This window comes from Chelonoidis abingdonii, chromosome 15 (genome assembly GCF_003597395.2).
Source record: "Chelonoidis abingdonii isolate Lonesome George chromosome 15, CheloAbing_2.0, whole genome shotgun sequence".
Classification (NCBI taxonomy): Eukaryota; Metazoa; Chordata; order Testudines; family Testudinidae; genus Chelonoidis; species Chelonoidis abingdonii.
The window spans coordinates 25,332,809-25,348,661 of NC_133783.1; the positions used below are offsets into that span (position 1 = coordinate 25,332,809).

Sequence of the window (15,853 nt, forward strand, 5' to 3'; positions counted from 1 at the left end):
TATTAACAACAGTGATCAAAGCAAGGTAATGCTCTAGGAAAACCCCTGATCAGTTTCAACCCAGCAATTGCAAACCAACAAATACACACATACATTGCATGCACGTATATACACATACAATAAAAGTTACATTAGGACATTTTTCAATAGCCATGGTGATAGGCACAACAGCTTCTTTTGTCCAGGGAGATACATAAACCACTGCCCAATAAAGCACTAGCATTTCTAAAATTTTGAAAGCAAAAGCTACAACAAACAGGTTCTCTCTAGCACAGTCTTAATGTAACAGCGACAGATGAGATGCTACAGAGAAAGCAGAGTAATGAGAGTGTCCCCAACAGACATACAGTTACTATAGGCCCTATCTCTCTCAGGCTATGTCAACACTACACACTGTACAGCAGCACAACTGTACCACTGCAGTTGCGCCAGTGTAAGGTCTCCCATGTAGCTGCTCTATGCCAACAGGAGAAAGCTCTACCATCCCCAACGAGCAGCGGTAGCTATGTCGGCGGGAGACTGTCCACATCGGTGCTTCTGTCGGTGAAACTTATGTCAGTGTGAGGGGCAGTTTTTTCCACACCCCAATCGACAAAAGTGCTAGTGTAAACATGGTCTCCGAGGGTAAGGGCTTGATTCTCCTGCCATATTTACGTAACTCCACTAATTTTAGAGGAATTACTCTTAAATTAAACCAGTTTAAGTGAGGTCAGAATCAGACCTGAAGTTGTATCTCAGACATTGAAAATGGTTTGTTGATTCAGACTTCCCTGCACAACTAACATATGGTAATAAAAGGTCTATCAAGTACACATGACCACAGTTCCTCTGTGTTTTACTTTAGTAAAAAAAATTCAGAATTGACATCAAAAGTATAGCAGGAAATCAGTACAGCGATATTAGAGCAGGGGTGGTACCCATAAAGCCATCTTGAGATTTATGAGTGAAATTCACTCTTCCTACATAGAACCTGGCCCCCTCCATACAAGGGGTGAATCTCACCCTTGTGCTCCAGTAATCACAATATGCCACATTCCGGACAATATATAATCAGAGCCACCTCCTCTGACTTAGATGCTTTTTCCAGGCTGCCCTTTTGTAAAGCATTTATTGCCTATTTCAAATCTTCCTTTTAAAGCAAAGCTCTGGCACTATGCCAGAGATGGTAAAAAGATGTTTTAGGAACAAACCTGAATATCCTGACAACAGAACTTGGGAAAGACCTACTTTCAGTTGCTGAACCACTTCATACTCTAAGAAAAGAGATCAACAAAACATCACTAATGACAACTAATAAGATCACAGAGTCCCTAATATCATTTTACTACTTTTCAATGAAAAAGGAGGTAATATAAAATGACATAAAACCTAATTTCATACTGGTCTTTTAAAACTCTTTTCTTCTTCCAGACCCTCCTCTTTCTATAACAAGGCTTAGAAAGGACACTAATTTAACTATCTGCCATTAACACTGTTTGCTTATTTGCACAATGAAAATACACTGCCCATTTCTAGCCACTCAGCTTCTAGTAAAGTGATGCAGTACTTGAGTGGCAGAGTCTACCAGGGAATTGGCTTCTTTTAAAAACCCACTTTTTCCATTGGTATTATAAACCAAATGTACATAGAAACATTGCTGTGGTGCTTTAGATTTAGTTTTCATAACACTTCAATCTATGGAGAACCTAAATTAATTTTCATAAATTTCCATCTTTGATTTATAGATAATACCTACTGGTTAGCAGAGATTGAAGGGCATCAGACTGGCAATGTTGATAATCACGTTGAGAGTCTGTCACATAAAGTCAATAGCATCTACAAACAAGATGAGGGACAACACACAACCTTGTCTAACACCAGTGGTCATATTAAACCAGTCTGTTAGCTCCTTGTTTATCTTTACTGCACATTAAACATTCAGATACAAATTCCTAATAATTTGAATGATTTTGCTGGGGACTCCACAGATGCATATTATCTGCCACAGTGATTATCTACCTGATGAAAATCCACAATGTGTAGGGCTACTGGCAACGGCCATACATTGTTTTGCTGCACAATATTATGCAGGATGAAAATCAACTCTACATAGGGTGACCAGACGTCCCAATAAAAACAGGACTGTCCCGATTTTAAGGAGTTTGTCCCAAGTCCCGACTAGAGTACGGTTGGGACACCATTTGTTCTGATATTTTGTTTCCTGGTCTTCAGCAGCAATTCAGCGGAGAGTCCCTCAGTTGCAGACAGTCTTCAGCGGTATTTCAGCAGCGGCTACTACCAGCCACTGAAATACCGCCGTAGACCATCCACGACTGAAGGACTCTCTGCCAAATTGCCACCGAACTCCTGGATGGGTGAGTGTTTAAAAAAAAAAAAAGTCCCCCCTGCAGCGGTCCCAATATTTTCCCCTTAACATCTGGTCACCCTAGCTCTACACAAGATCAGTTTGAAGAAAGAAAAGAAAAGAAAGGTTATTTTCCAAGTCTGCTTTCTATGGTGCCTCTCCAACCACATCACTACATCAGGATCCAATATGTTACCTCTCAAACCCTGTGCTCTGGTTTCCTATCAAATACATAGTCCAGTCTGTAATCACTGCCCTGATATCCCAGAGCTTAGAAAACACAACCATGGCCTCCCAGGAACTCTGTTCCATTGGAACAACTCAACGGTCTCCATGTAGGAAGTGGGGGAGGGATAGCTCAGTGGTTTGAGCACTGGCCTGCTAAACCCAGGGTTGTGAGTTCAATCTGTGAAGGGGCCATTTAGGGATCTGGGGAAAAAATCTGTCTGGGAATTGGTCCTGCTTTGAAAAGGTCCCTTCCAACCCTGTATTCTATGAAAATGGGCTCTGAGAAGCCAAGAGGAATACCATTCATGGCTAGGAGGGTCAATATTAACTATTAAGGAGGGTGGGGAAGGGGGAAGGAATAAAATACATACATGCAAAATCCTAAATTGTTTTCATTAGAGACAAAAACTGTCTGGTCCTTGACAAGTGAAAACCAGCTTTCATAACCGTTTGCTTGCCTCAGTAAGTCTGCCTATCTCCAGTTCTTGTCTGCAGGAAATAAGTCACTCTCTTTCAAAGTCACTTCAGAACCACAGAGTGCAACATCCCCAATGAACTTTGCTTTCCATTGTCTTCCCCCATGTGAACTGAACCCAACTATCTGTATCCAGCCACACTTGGCTGCTGCTCTTAATGGGTTGGGGTTTCTTTTCTTGGTACACTGCAGTAGTAACAACAGTGGTACATGAATGGCAGTCTATTTGATGTTGGACAGATGTCCAGTTGTTCTGGTTTCAAAAATATTTCTGCAGGGCTTTGTTGTATTAAGTCAGAAAAAAGTAGCTGTACATCCTTGGGAGCTCTCCCTTAGAGAAGGGTACATCCAATAGAAGCAAGCTATTAATGTGCAACAATTATTACTATTGGTATTATGGTAGCACCCGACTACCCCAATGAAAACCAGGGTCTTATTTTGCTAGGCGCTGTACAGACCCATAGGAAGACTGGCCCTTGCCCGCAAGAACTTCTACATTAAATGAAGACAAGGCAAAACTGGTAGATGTAAAAAAGCAATAGGAGAACGGAGATAAGGACAACAGTTACAAGATCACAGAGTTACTAATGGCTAGCTGTGTACACAACTTGATAGTTCCAAGGCATTTTTGAGAGAGAAAAATTAAATAAAGATATATAATCAAACACCACTGACCCTCTTTTCCTGTATGCATCATGGGAGGATTAAATTAAATCTTTGTGTCTGCAAATATCAAATTGATCCACTGAAACAGTTCAGAATTCTACCAAACAGACCACTATAGATATCAAACATAATTTGACCAGATATTATAGCAAATAGTCTTCAGACAGTTATCTGACTTTGCTGTTTAATGGATTCTAGTCACCTGAAACCAATAAAAAAAATAACCGGTGCAATAGACATTTGAAGATACTGTTTTTATTTATAATAATGGTAGCACTCAGCAGACCCAACCACAACTGGGGCTCCATTGTGTTAGGCAACAAACAGACACATGCTCCCTGAACAGTGCAACTTATGATATACAAGCTTTGGCAAGAGCAAGCAAGCCTCTACTATTTTTGTCCTTTTACTGTACTTTTTATGTATTAAATCCTTTGGATACAGAGCAACTTTCCCTACACAACATATTTATTGTTGGATCTGCCTTTAAATAGGAAACTGTAAACAGATAGATTGAAAAGAAGTCTCATATTCACTGTACAGTCAGCTGAAAGATACAGTAGTCCTACGAGAAAAGCTGCAAGAATATGTAGTGTCTTTCCAGCCCATCAAATCCTCCAGCCATTGTCTTGTATTCTGAAGAGAAAGTTTTAAAAAGACTCATACTACTTCACAGGATTCTAAAGCAGCAAGGGCTAGGTCAGACACACATACCTCACCTTAACTGTTTTTTAAGGAGACAGATGTGTGACATTTGGAATCCTGATCTTGAGTCTATTAAGTCAATGAATGTTTTACCAACAACTACTTCAATGAGAGCAGGAACAAGCCCCTATATTTGAGTTAAGCTTCTAGTATTTTATGAATGAAATCTAAAGACACACACATTATGCTTATGCAATGCATTTGCATTTGAGTGTTACCATCCCAAGACATCTAAGAAAGGATATAAAACCCCAGGATAGGACACTAGAAATAGTCTAGACTCTAAAGAGAAAATCTTCTGTCAAAAATGACACCCCTGTAACATCCAACTCCTCTGCATTTCTTTAAACCAAGTCATTTGTTCATTCTTCCTGCCAACATAACTTCGGAAACTTTAAATCTATTTCCACTCCCCATAATGGGAACTCCAAGTTCCACTGCCCCTTCAAAATTCGTGGCCCAATAATACTTCCAATCCATGGGATCCCATCAGGGTTTTGGGAGAGTGAATCATGTAAAAAGCTGCATGTCTACCAGTTTAGCTATGCTGCCAAGGACTCCCTTTTGTCAGAGGGAATCCAAGACAGCAGCTGCTGGGGAGCATGTGCAGATTTTGCAAGCCACTGGTCAAAGCACCCACCACCCACAATCATTACTTAGATGGCAGCACTATATGGCCTTCAGTGGCCAGGCAGCCTAGTGGCTAGATCCTTGGTTACAGGGGCCATAGGGGGACCTGACTCCTCCTCTCTCAGGACCTAGCCCCCAGTCCTGTGTCGCTCAACCCCTAAACAGGGGAGATGGAGCTTTCTCCCAGCAGTGTGGGGGAGGGGTTCAGGGCCTGTTCTCCTGGCCTGCTCCCTATGAAAGTCCTTTAGTTTGGGGCATGGCACCGCTTAGTTCAGTTGCCTCACAGTTGGGGCTTATCTGTAGGTTCCCCTCGGCAGGGGAAGACTCACTTGCCTCCAGTGGCTGCGTTAGCAGGTAGGTTGCTAGTCTGTGCCTTCAGGCAGCTATACAGATAGCTCCTGCCTCTTCACCAGTCAGCCCTTGACTGAACCAGGCTCCCTTCTTTTCTCCCCACTCCAGGCTTGGCATTGGCAGCAGGTATAACGAGGTGGGGCTACCTGAGCCCTGAGGTTTTCTTTAACCCCTGCTGTGCCTGGCAGCAGTCTCTCTGCTCTTTCACAGGTGTCCTCAAAGTGAAACACATTTCCTCCAATAAAATGCTATTTAACTTCTTAACAGCAATCATTAGTGAATGACAACAAATATCCCTACTCCTCCAAAAGCAACACTGCACTAGCTGGCAAGGGAAAGCAACAGAAACTAGTTTCCTTTTGCAGATAAAGCAGACCATTTTACAGAAGATCATGCCACAGTATGGCCCTGGTTCTTCCTACATGGAGACCAATAGCACAGGCCAAAATAAGAAGCCAAATGACAGGAACAACCCTCCATTAAAATGAGTGGGGTTTTTGACCTAGAGAAGAGGAAACACCCAAGCAAACCCAAGTGCTAAGTGCCAGCTAAGGCAACATGAAAAGTTTGTGTACATAATATTCAGCTCAGAGAGCACACTGCGTATGAGAAGATGCATATTTGGAAACTGAAAACTATGATTTTGTTCTATTCCTAGCTAACCACCACCTCCCCTCCTGATTAGAAAGTTCAGTTTACAAGCCACACATGGTCTCTCCACATTGCTGCAGCGCACATAAGAGACAGTTGTTTTTAAATCAGGTTCTTACAAGCCACACCTTTTGCAAAACAAAAAAAGTTTCCTTTCCTCCTTTCCACATTTTTGAATTCAATATGGGGGACAATGAAAACTGACTGTGTGTGTCTCTCTCTCACTCTCTCTCAGCACTTTCATAACAAGTTGTTTAGGTGTATTCAAAACAGTGAAACTACTTTGCATGAATGTCTCTGAGACTGAGGCTTTTTCCACACTTCAAGCGCTGTAGCAGTGCCCTATCTATTGCCATTGTACATTCGTAACATAGATGCAGACTACAGCAACAGAAGGGGGTTTTGAATCATTGCAGGAACTCCACCTCTCTGATCGATGGTAACTAGGTCAATGGAAGCATTCTTCTGTCAACCTAGCTGCATCCCCATCAGGCGTTAGGTTTGCATACTATAATGCTCCTGCATGGATTTTTAACACCCACGTGCTGTAGCTATGTTGACTTACATTTTAAATGCAGACCAGGCCTGAATAGTCCAAGACCCCCAAACAACAGTTTCCTGGAGGAAGGTTCCCCACTACCATGTCACTCCTACCCCAGGCTATATCCAGGGGCATTAAAAGAACACCCTCAACCTTAAAAACCATAGTTTCATCCAAAACTTTGTACCTCTTATTTACCCATAAAATCTTTATAACTGAAAACAAAGTTATTTTCCTGAAGTTCCCCCCACACACACACACACAATTTGTTTACTTTGTGCATTAGATAACATCGGGTGTACACTTCACTGATTTGTTGGTGGCAGACTCAAGCGCTACACTGGAAGGCGCTCCCTTGCACACCAAGCCACATGCTCTGCAAAAGGGTGTTCACCACCACTGACAGCAGTACCAGAGCTGAAACTGAAGCAGCAGCAAGCAGGCATGTGTACAGAGAGAAAGGAAAGAGGTGCGGGGGATGGGGCAGAGGATGTACAATGGAGAGGGGTACCCAGAAGAACTTTATGAGCACAGTTTGGGGGCAGAAAAAGCCTTTTGAACATTTTAATTCTTTAAATAAAAACAATAAGACCACGCTCTATGGAAAATTTATTTATTATTAAATAAATCAGTTCTCCCCCTGCCCTCTTCTCCATGTCCCCCAAGACTGAGTTCACGATATCCCTTTTAATACAGGATGCTCCATTCTGTCCCTCAGAGGGGTTCACTTAATTCCATTTGATTTCAATGGGACTTATGTGCACGTATGAAAAAAGCAGGATTTGACGCCAATGAAAATCACTTGAGATTTCCATAGGAGATTTGCCTTTGTGAGGAATTTGGGATTGGTTAAATGAGACATTCCATGTAAGAATCATTTGGGTACCTCAGTGCCTCATGTTCCTCACACATCAGGGGATGCATAAGTCTAGTTGCACCCAAAGTACCAGTTATGCTCCTCTGAAATGCTGGTGTCTCACTGCATTACAGGCTGCCACAGAAAACAGCTCCAAGATTCGACCCGTGGCAGCTTCTGGTCGTTTCCAGCTATATAACGAAGCATGTACAAAAATACTGCAAACTGCACTCCTAATTGCATGCCAAGCCTTGTTTCTCCCCCCTCCAGAAAGCTTTCTATGCGCCTGCTGTGTTATGCTTAATCTGTGATATGTTGTGCAATAAGTTACCATATCCTTTCCACGTACATGAATTTAAGACTCTCTGCCATACATATGTACCTAGAGTTCTAGAAAAACTAATATAATATTCTGAGAAATAATATGTGATCGCACAACTAAAGACTAACATAATACATATGTATTAAGGGGTAGAGTTAAGTTTGTGCATACAGTCCTGACTGGCATTTTGTGACTTGAGTGCAATTAACATTCTCTTCACACCACAGATATGGAACTGATGCTATATCACAGTATCAAAACACTACATTTGGGTTATTTTATAACTTTCTTTCACTAAGTTTAATACCCCCCAATTTTCTTGCCTTCCTCCCCACTCATTTTGACAGGACACAATCCCCACTTCCTCTTCTCTTTCTTCTTCCTCTATCTTTCTTCATTATTTAAGTAAGAGGAGATTCCAGCAGCTCAGGGCTGCCCGGGGGGGGCAGGCAAGTGGGGCAATTTGCCCCAGGCCCCACAGGGCCCTCCACAAGAATATAGTAACCTATAGTATTGGAACTTTTTTTTTAAAAATGGAAGGGGCCCCCAAAATTGCTTTGCCCCAGGCCCCCTGAATCCTTGGGGCGGTCCTGCAGTAGCTTCTCATTTCTGTGACAAGATGGATGTACACAGAGCACTCCTGCACTGCTTCATGTGAGTCAGGCAGGAATGCTGGTTAATAGCACACTTCTGTCTGGAAATTTCTTAGCTACTGCTGTAACAAGTGCAAGTACAAGGGCAAGTGGAGAAAATATTTTTCTCTGTTTCTTAGTGTTATTGTGTGCATTTGACAGTACTTTGTGTATAGCCATTTTCACCATTTCCCCTGTAAGGTGAGTTTCCTCTTTTCTTTGTGTGAGGTTTTCATACAGCAACAGGAGAGAGAAAAACTACTTTTAAAAAAACCCACGTGATTCCAAAGCCACAAATGTTGGCAGGGGTCGGGGGGGGAGGGGGGGGAGGTGTAGGACTTATATTTCAGTTTTTAAAAACTGACACGATTTCATATGGACGGTGTCCCTTTAAAGCACCAAACTAATCTCAGGAGATCTGGGTGTGACTCCCCGCTCTGTAACAGGCATCCTGCACAACCCTGAGCAAATCATGGGGATAATGACTGACACACACACGCATACAGCTCTTTTATGGAGAAAATACGCTAACTAAGAGCTAGGTATTATTTAGGATCTGGTATTCAGAACCTCTGAAAAACCAACAGCCCCCACTGGCTTTGCTGGGGTTAAAAAACAAGCTATTTTTCTCAGTCTTCATCTACTCCTTTGCAAAATGAGCATTAATATTAGTTCCATCTCATAGGGATATTGTGAAGCTTAGTTTACTAGAGCTGGAAAAATGCTCTAATATTAATGGATGGGAGGCATTGGAGAAGTGCAAACTATTACCAACAGCAGACCTACAGATAAAGAGAGCTGCATGCCAGGCTCTGTAGAGTCAAACAAGGGTCACAGGTTGATTCCCATTAAATGTTAAGAACCTCTCTTGCAGGAATCAAAGCCAGCATGATGAAATTAATCTGGGCATGAATAAATTTCAATGGCTGACTTTGTTTCTTCACCTTACAGTCACAGACATCCGTGGCAACTAACATCACAAAAGTGGTCCATTCTTAACTCGACATGCAGGATGCTTCAGCACCACAACCACCTGTACCACTAACCTCCTAAGGGCCTGGTTCTACTCTCAGAAATGTGGACGTGTTGCTCATGCTATCACATACATTGTTATAAAAAAAAAAAAAAAAATCAGCTGTTTGTGCACATGTTGATTTTACAAGATGTGCAGCAAAGAAGGTCTATACATCACAGAGTCAAACTGGTTTCTGAGTGTTCTCACTGAAATCAAGCAGATATAAGGCAATGTAACTCTAAAGAAAGAGAAAGTCAAACGTATACACATACAGTATAATACTTTGATTTGATGCCCTTTTTCTGGTAACAGCAGCACTCATTTTTAGGCTACGTGAGAGACTAGTCCCCTTCTCTCTCCAACCCATGGACATTTTTTATCCAGACAGATGGAACTTATCCTCGAAAGCTAAAAATATTTTCCAGTAATTCTTGCTGCGTTGGATGAGGACAAAAAACTGGTAGACTTGGGAGCACTGGAAAGCAAGAGTATGTGTGTGTGTTAGTGCAAGAAGTGTGCTAGAGCAGGGCACATTTAGAGTGGGCTTCTGTAAAACATAGTTATGACCAGGGATAGTGTCATTAAATACCATGTAGATTTACAACAGTGTCTGCTGTACAGGGAAGAGTTTTCTTCTGGAGACTGGCCAGGTTGCGTTTAATTTAGTATGTAAGAAATCAGCCTGAACAGACAATTGCATCACCAAGGCAAAAGCTCCTAAAGTGCTGTCATGATGTTTGTGACTTAAAAGCAACTTTATAAAGTATAAATTTTTACAGAACTGAAGCCTTGAGACCAGCACATTTATACATGGGTGTGCAGTGCTGTTTATATGGGTAGGTTTGTCTCAGGCTGCACGTCTGCAAATGTAGGTGAATGTCTGTGTGCCAACTGTAGAAGTTAAGAAAAACCACATTTCCTATCCTGTAATGCAACTGTTATCACGTGACTGCTTTAAAGTATCAACACAGAAGTGCTAAACATCTACAGCACCCATTGACTTTCAACTGCAGTTGTGGGTGCTTAACACTCCTGAAAAATCAAGCCCAAGACAAGCCCTTTGATTTAGGTATCTTAAATTCATGCTGTAAACAGAAAATAAAAAGAATCTATTTTCTAGCCAATCTGCACATATGTCAGCTCTATTAACATTAATGGAAGTAACAGGTGCCTTAGGCACAAAGAACTTGTACCAGGCTGAAGGACTTGAATTATGAGAATGCCAGGCCTCACCAACTGTACGGTACCAGGAATGAAACTGGGTAGCTTGTGTTGTATATCTACCCCCAAGGGATACTGCAGCCCACAAAAAGACCAGTGTATATAGCTAACAACACATGCTAATATAACATCTGTTTTAGACTGAAATGTTTACAAACTTTAAGAAGTAATCAAAAGATAAATGGAACACAGAATAATTAATAATTTACATTTACACAGCACTTTTCATCAACATATACAACTAGCTACATAAGTGTACACACACACACACACACACACCCCTCTTTCTGTCAGTTCTGAATTTCTATACTTTTGTTTTCTGCATCTCAAACCTGTGAAGATCCTCTCCCCAGATCCCTACTGTCTATCGTTCTGATTTTAATCTCTCTGCTCCATTCCCAAGGACACATATTATAGCCACCACCATCCTTCTAAGGAGGAAAGGATACAGTTCCCTTCAGAGCCCATCAAAGCTGCTCCGTAAAACATTCAGGAAGTCACTTTTGGGCAACACAGGGAACTCGTTTTCCACTCCTCACTCCAAGGAGTGGAGTCTGCTGTCTCCACAGCAGCATTTTGTTTTTTACATAAGCAGTAGCACATTATAAACCTGATGGTCCCCAGTGCAGGCAAAGAAAGACATTAGAGCCTTATATTGTATTATTAGGCCACCCTCTCAAAGAAGCACTAGTTACCTGGGTGCTTCCCTGCCCCTGCAAAAGAGAGGCAGAAATCTAAATATTTCCACAAACAGCAGACCAATAACTAAGACCTCAGAAAGACAAGACGGGAAAACTTTCTCAGTCTCACACGTGAAGATAGAAGATATGGAACCCTGTGCTTGGCATAGCTCACCCTTGATGAGAAAGCAAGGAAGAAAAACATTCCAACATCAGAGACTATAGAAATAATACCACGGACAATGGAGAGGTAAGGGGAGAAAGAGAGAGAGAGAGAGAGAGAATTTTGTTGACAAAGACCAAACACAGTAAGAAAGCCGAGTCCATCCGAAGTTGGCAAACAAGACCTAGTTAAGTCCCAACTAATCTCTAGGAAAGTAGCACAACAGCATCACAGAAAATAGTACATGCACAAAATTTCCAATGGGAGGTGGTAGGGGGTTCGAACTCATCCAAAAGGAGAAAAAGAACCTGCATGGAGCTGCTACAGTACCTGGATTCTCGCAGCTCCGGAGGTCATTCAGTTTCCTCTTTGCTATGCTGGAGGGGCGCAAAAAAAAAAAAAAAAAAAAATCCTGTAAAGCTCGGAGCTTCAGAAAGCAGTTTCCCCGCACAGGTTTAAACAGATCCTCTCGCTCTCCTTGTAACTTCTCAGAACAATCCATTGAGGGCTGCTATGGCAACGAAGCAGTTAAACCCATCATTCTGGGCTGATGGAGGAGCCAGCACAAGAAGCAAAATCTGTAATAGTTTGTTGTCAGTGATCAAACCCTACCCACTGCCAGCAAAAACAGCACCAGGCAAGCAACAGGCACTGGCTCATTCGCCCGCTCTCTCACTCTGTGAGCAGAATAGCCTTGACTGTCTGTGTGCTGGAGGATGTGGGGGCGGACTTTAAAGAGGGCCAACTCCCTGGGCCTCTCTCTGCCAATCAAAGGCCTGGGATTCCTGGCAACAGCAGCACACAATCTAAGTGAGTGCAGTACATGGGGAGTGCTGCAGCAGTCCATGCTCAATGCAGGCAATGATGAAAGAAAGGCTCAAAGGCAGGAGGTCTTATTCCCACCCCGACCCCTACTCCCATCTACCAGGCAAGACAGCACTGCACCTGACTGACAAGAACAGCTGTTGAGCGATTTTAGTCTCAGTTAAAGTGTAGAGTCGTTAATGTTTGATATTTAAACTGTTTGATGTTACCTTCTTTTTATACTGCCCATTTCAAGGGGCCCTCAGCTACCCTTGGATTGGAAGGGGGAGAGAACAAGGGTAGTAGGTGTGGGGGACAATAGCTATTTGTCTCTTCATCTGGATCTCCCAAGTGCTTGGAATCTATGAATTGCCCAGAGCAGCAGCCCCAGGGTGGACAGAGCAGTATTAGTGTGTCCAGCCTAAAACCAGACTCTGTGAATTGTAAAAAAGAGGGAAAGCGGACGAAAGGGTCACACATTTTTTCACTCCTGCAATGTCAAAGGCACTACCTAGCAGCTGCACACTTACAAACTGCAATTTCTTACCCATTTAAGCATAAAAAATGAGAGGACAGTGATCGGAGCATGTGACATACACAATCCAGGCACTAGTCTCAACCTCACAGTGTGAAATTGCTGTTTTGAGTGGGGAACTATCCCACTGATTGTATTAGAAAAACAAAATTATTCCTTCCCCAAATGCACACGTGCCCAGCTGGAATTTCTCAGAATGTCTGAAATGAGCTTACTGATAAGGTTAACAGTTAGAAGCTTTCAAATTGGCCACTTTTTACTACCTTTTAGAGCATTTGTTTAGGTCCTGCTGGATCGATTTGCTGAAGCTAGAAGTATCGTGCTTACCACACACGAATAAAGTTTACACCACACAGTGACTTCACTTCAGCCTCACTTGACCTACCCTCCACACTTGCTTTCCTTCCCTCCATGCCTCTCCTCCTTTAACATCTCGCCTCCCTTCCTACCCATTTATCTAATCTTCCTCTAACAAACTGACACCTAAAAAATAGATATACACATACCTTTTTAAAAAGGCAAACAAACAATCATGGAACTATCATGCTCTGTGGAAACCACCACACTGTTCACTCTCCTTGTATGCTATATTCATTTCCCCCACCCCTTGTCTATTTATATTGCTAGCTCCTCAGGGCAGGGACTGACTCTCATTCTATCTTTCTACAGTGTCAAGCACAGTAGGGCCCAGATCTTGGTTGATCTCTAAACTCCTCCCATATAGGAGCTGTGAATCTTTTTTTAAAGTATTTACATTTTTCATCCTAACTCCTTTCATGTATACCAGGGCATTTGACCACAAAGTCAATTTACTGCAACCAGGAAAGACATTTTATTACAATGAATTCAACGCAAAATGCATCTAACAGATTTACAGGGTCCAGGATAAATCAGGCCCCTCTTCCGCTGTATTATTCACTGCAACCACATCCCTTCTTGCTGGATGTCTCACCTACCCCTTGTTTCTACACTTCCTTGTAGTTTTTAGTGTCCCTAGCCAGCCGGACACCCACACACATTCATTTCAATTCAATAATACTTCACCGACATGACAAACTATACGAATAATACCAAAGCATGAGCCATATAGCGTGCTCCACTCTCTCTCAAAGGGAACAGCTATTTGTCCAGGATAGGGCAATACCCCTAAAGAGAAGCAGTCCCCCTACAGTCTCTCACTTTTTTTCATTAAGTTTGCACATTGTCACTGTACTCAGACTATATTAACAAAAAAATAATTTTGAATCAAATTTAGAGATCCATTTCCTACTAGTACTGTCCACTTCATGCCAAGATGGAACCTGTGGTCAAACTCCATTTTTGAACGGTGCTGTTTATGTTACTTAGGGTTGCAAATAGAGACGATTGCTCACTAATCTGTTCATCATTGCATAGTTCTCTGTTTTTCTTTCAACACCCTAGAAGTCTACTACACACACACTTTGTATCTCCAGTGTCTCAGATCAGCTACCTCAATGGTTGGTGACTGCAGAAAACCTAGGTTCCAATATAATGTTAAGTCTCCTGCTCCCTGGTTTGGTGGGTGTACAATACATTGCTTCTACAGAGTCAATACTGACAGCTGCTATGTGAACAGCTTCTGCTAGCTGATCAAAAGATGGTACAGGAAGGAGAACGCTCACCTGCTACAATGGTGGTTGCCTAAAGGCAAAAACAGAGCCAGAGCTAGGCATAAACAGACTAAAGGCTAAATTGCTTAGGGCCCCAAGCAGCAAAAGTGGACACCATTCGCTTTTTTGAATATGTGTTGTTTGTGGATGGGCCTCCAATGGGCTAGCACCACCTATGGGCAAAAATATTATAAGAGAAGCAGAGTGATGGTGCTCTCAAAGTGAAAATAGGTGCAGAGAACCTCAGGACTCTTTCTGGACTAGATTTAGTTGTACTGAAAGAATATTTCAGTGGTTGAAGGCAATCACCACACACACACACATTCCCTACAACTCCTGAGTTCCTGTGTGCCTATACAGGGAGCATACCGCATGGTGTCAGGGAACCTTCGCATAGAAGAGCCAGGTAGCCATCTCTTCTCTCCTCACTATGCCCAACTGCAGTACTCTAGCTTCCCTGCTCTCCTTCCTCTATGCTTCCCATTTAATAGAAAGGCAAATAACAAGGCTGTCCCTATCTTGCACACTAGAGGGAAGTCACATTCCTATGGAACCAGGTTTTTCCCCTGTACCTTACAAAGTCCTAGCACCATGCCACTTGTATCTTGCTGCAGCTTACTATCACCATTATAGCTGATTCACACAAAAGAAACAAAATCTTTAAGTTTCGTTTGTTCTCATTTAGGGTTTTCTTCTTGCTTTTACTCCTGCCCCTGTGTGACCGGGGTCCCAGTGAGGGCCAGCTGAGGTCACACAATTAGGGTGAACTGCAAAGAATGGGGCAGATAATCCCCAAAGCTGGTGGATATTTTCAATACTTAGATTTACCAAGCCAGCATAAAACAGCTTCTTTATTATCTCACTGGTTGTCCAGAAATCAACAACACAGTTCCCTTGAAGTAACCCAGCCTCAGGCCTCCATCCAGATACCCAAGTCAAATATAATGAAGATTTCTGAAAATCTGATTTTATCATATAAAGGAAAAGGCTCTACCAATCCCAAAGGATCAGCCACATTACCTCCCAAGTTAATGGATATTCCAGATCTTACCCAAATACACGCATGCAGCCAATTCTTATTAACTAAACTAAAATTTATTAAAACACAAAAGAAGAGTATGGTTAAAAGATCGATATACATACAGATATGAGTTCAATTCTTGAGATTCAGATTCATAGCAGAGATAGCGAGCTTTGTAGCTGCAAAGATTGCTTTTAGAATGTAGTTCATAGGTTAAAGTCCATGTCCAATATTATATCTAGGGTGTACCAGCTTAACTGGGATCTCATCCTGCGACTCAAAACTTCCCCTGACGAAGCTTAAGCAGATCTGAGATTAAAAGGATCAGGACCCAAGGATCTTTTATACAATTTCAGGTCTTCTTTGGCAAGTTGGAGTCCCT

General features: G+C 42.2%; 1 protein-coding gene across 4 annotated transcripts in view; it reads right to left on the minus strand.

Moving 5' to 3' along the window:
- The window catches only part of PALD1 (phosphatase domain containing paladin 1), a 195,616-nt gene that overhangs the window by 164,002 nt on the left and 15,761 nt on the right, over positions 1-15,853 (minus strand). For 2 of the 4 annotated variants that reach the window (XM_075072629.1, XM_032782733.2), the window contains exon 1: positions 11,789-12,168. The exons of 1 other annotated variant lie outside the window; for it this stretch is intronic. In XM_075072629.1, coding sequence (XP_074928730.1) covers positions 11,789-11,982 — 194 coding nt within the window. In that variant the 5' untranslated portion in view covers positions 11,983-12,168. Of the gene's footprint in view, positions 1-11,788; positions 12,169-15,853 lie in introns of those variants that run through there. One more of the 4 variants, XM_032782736.2, reaches the window with a different exon arrangement.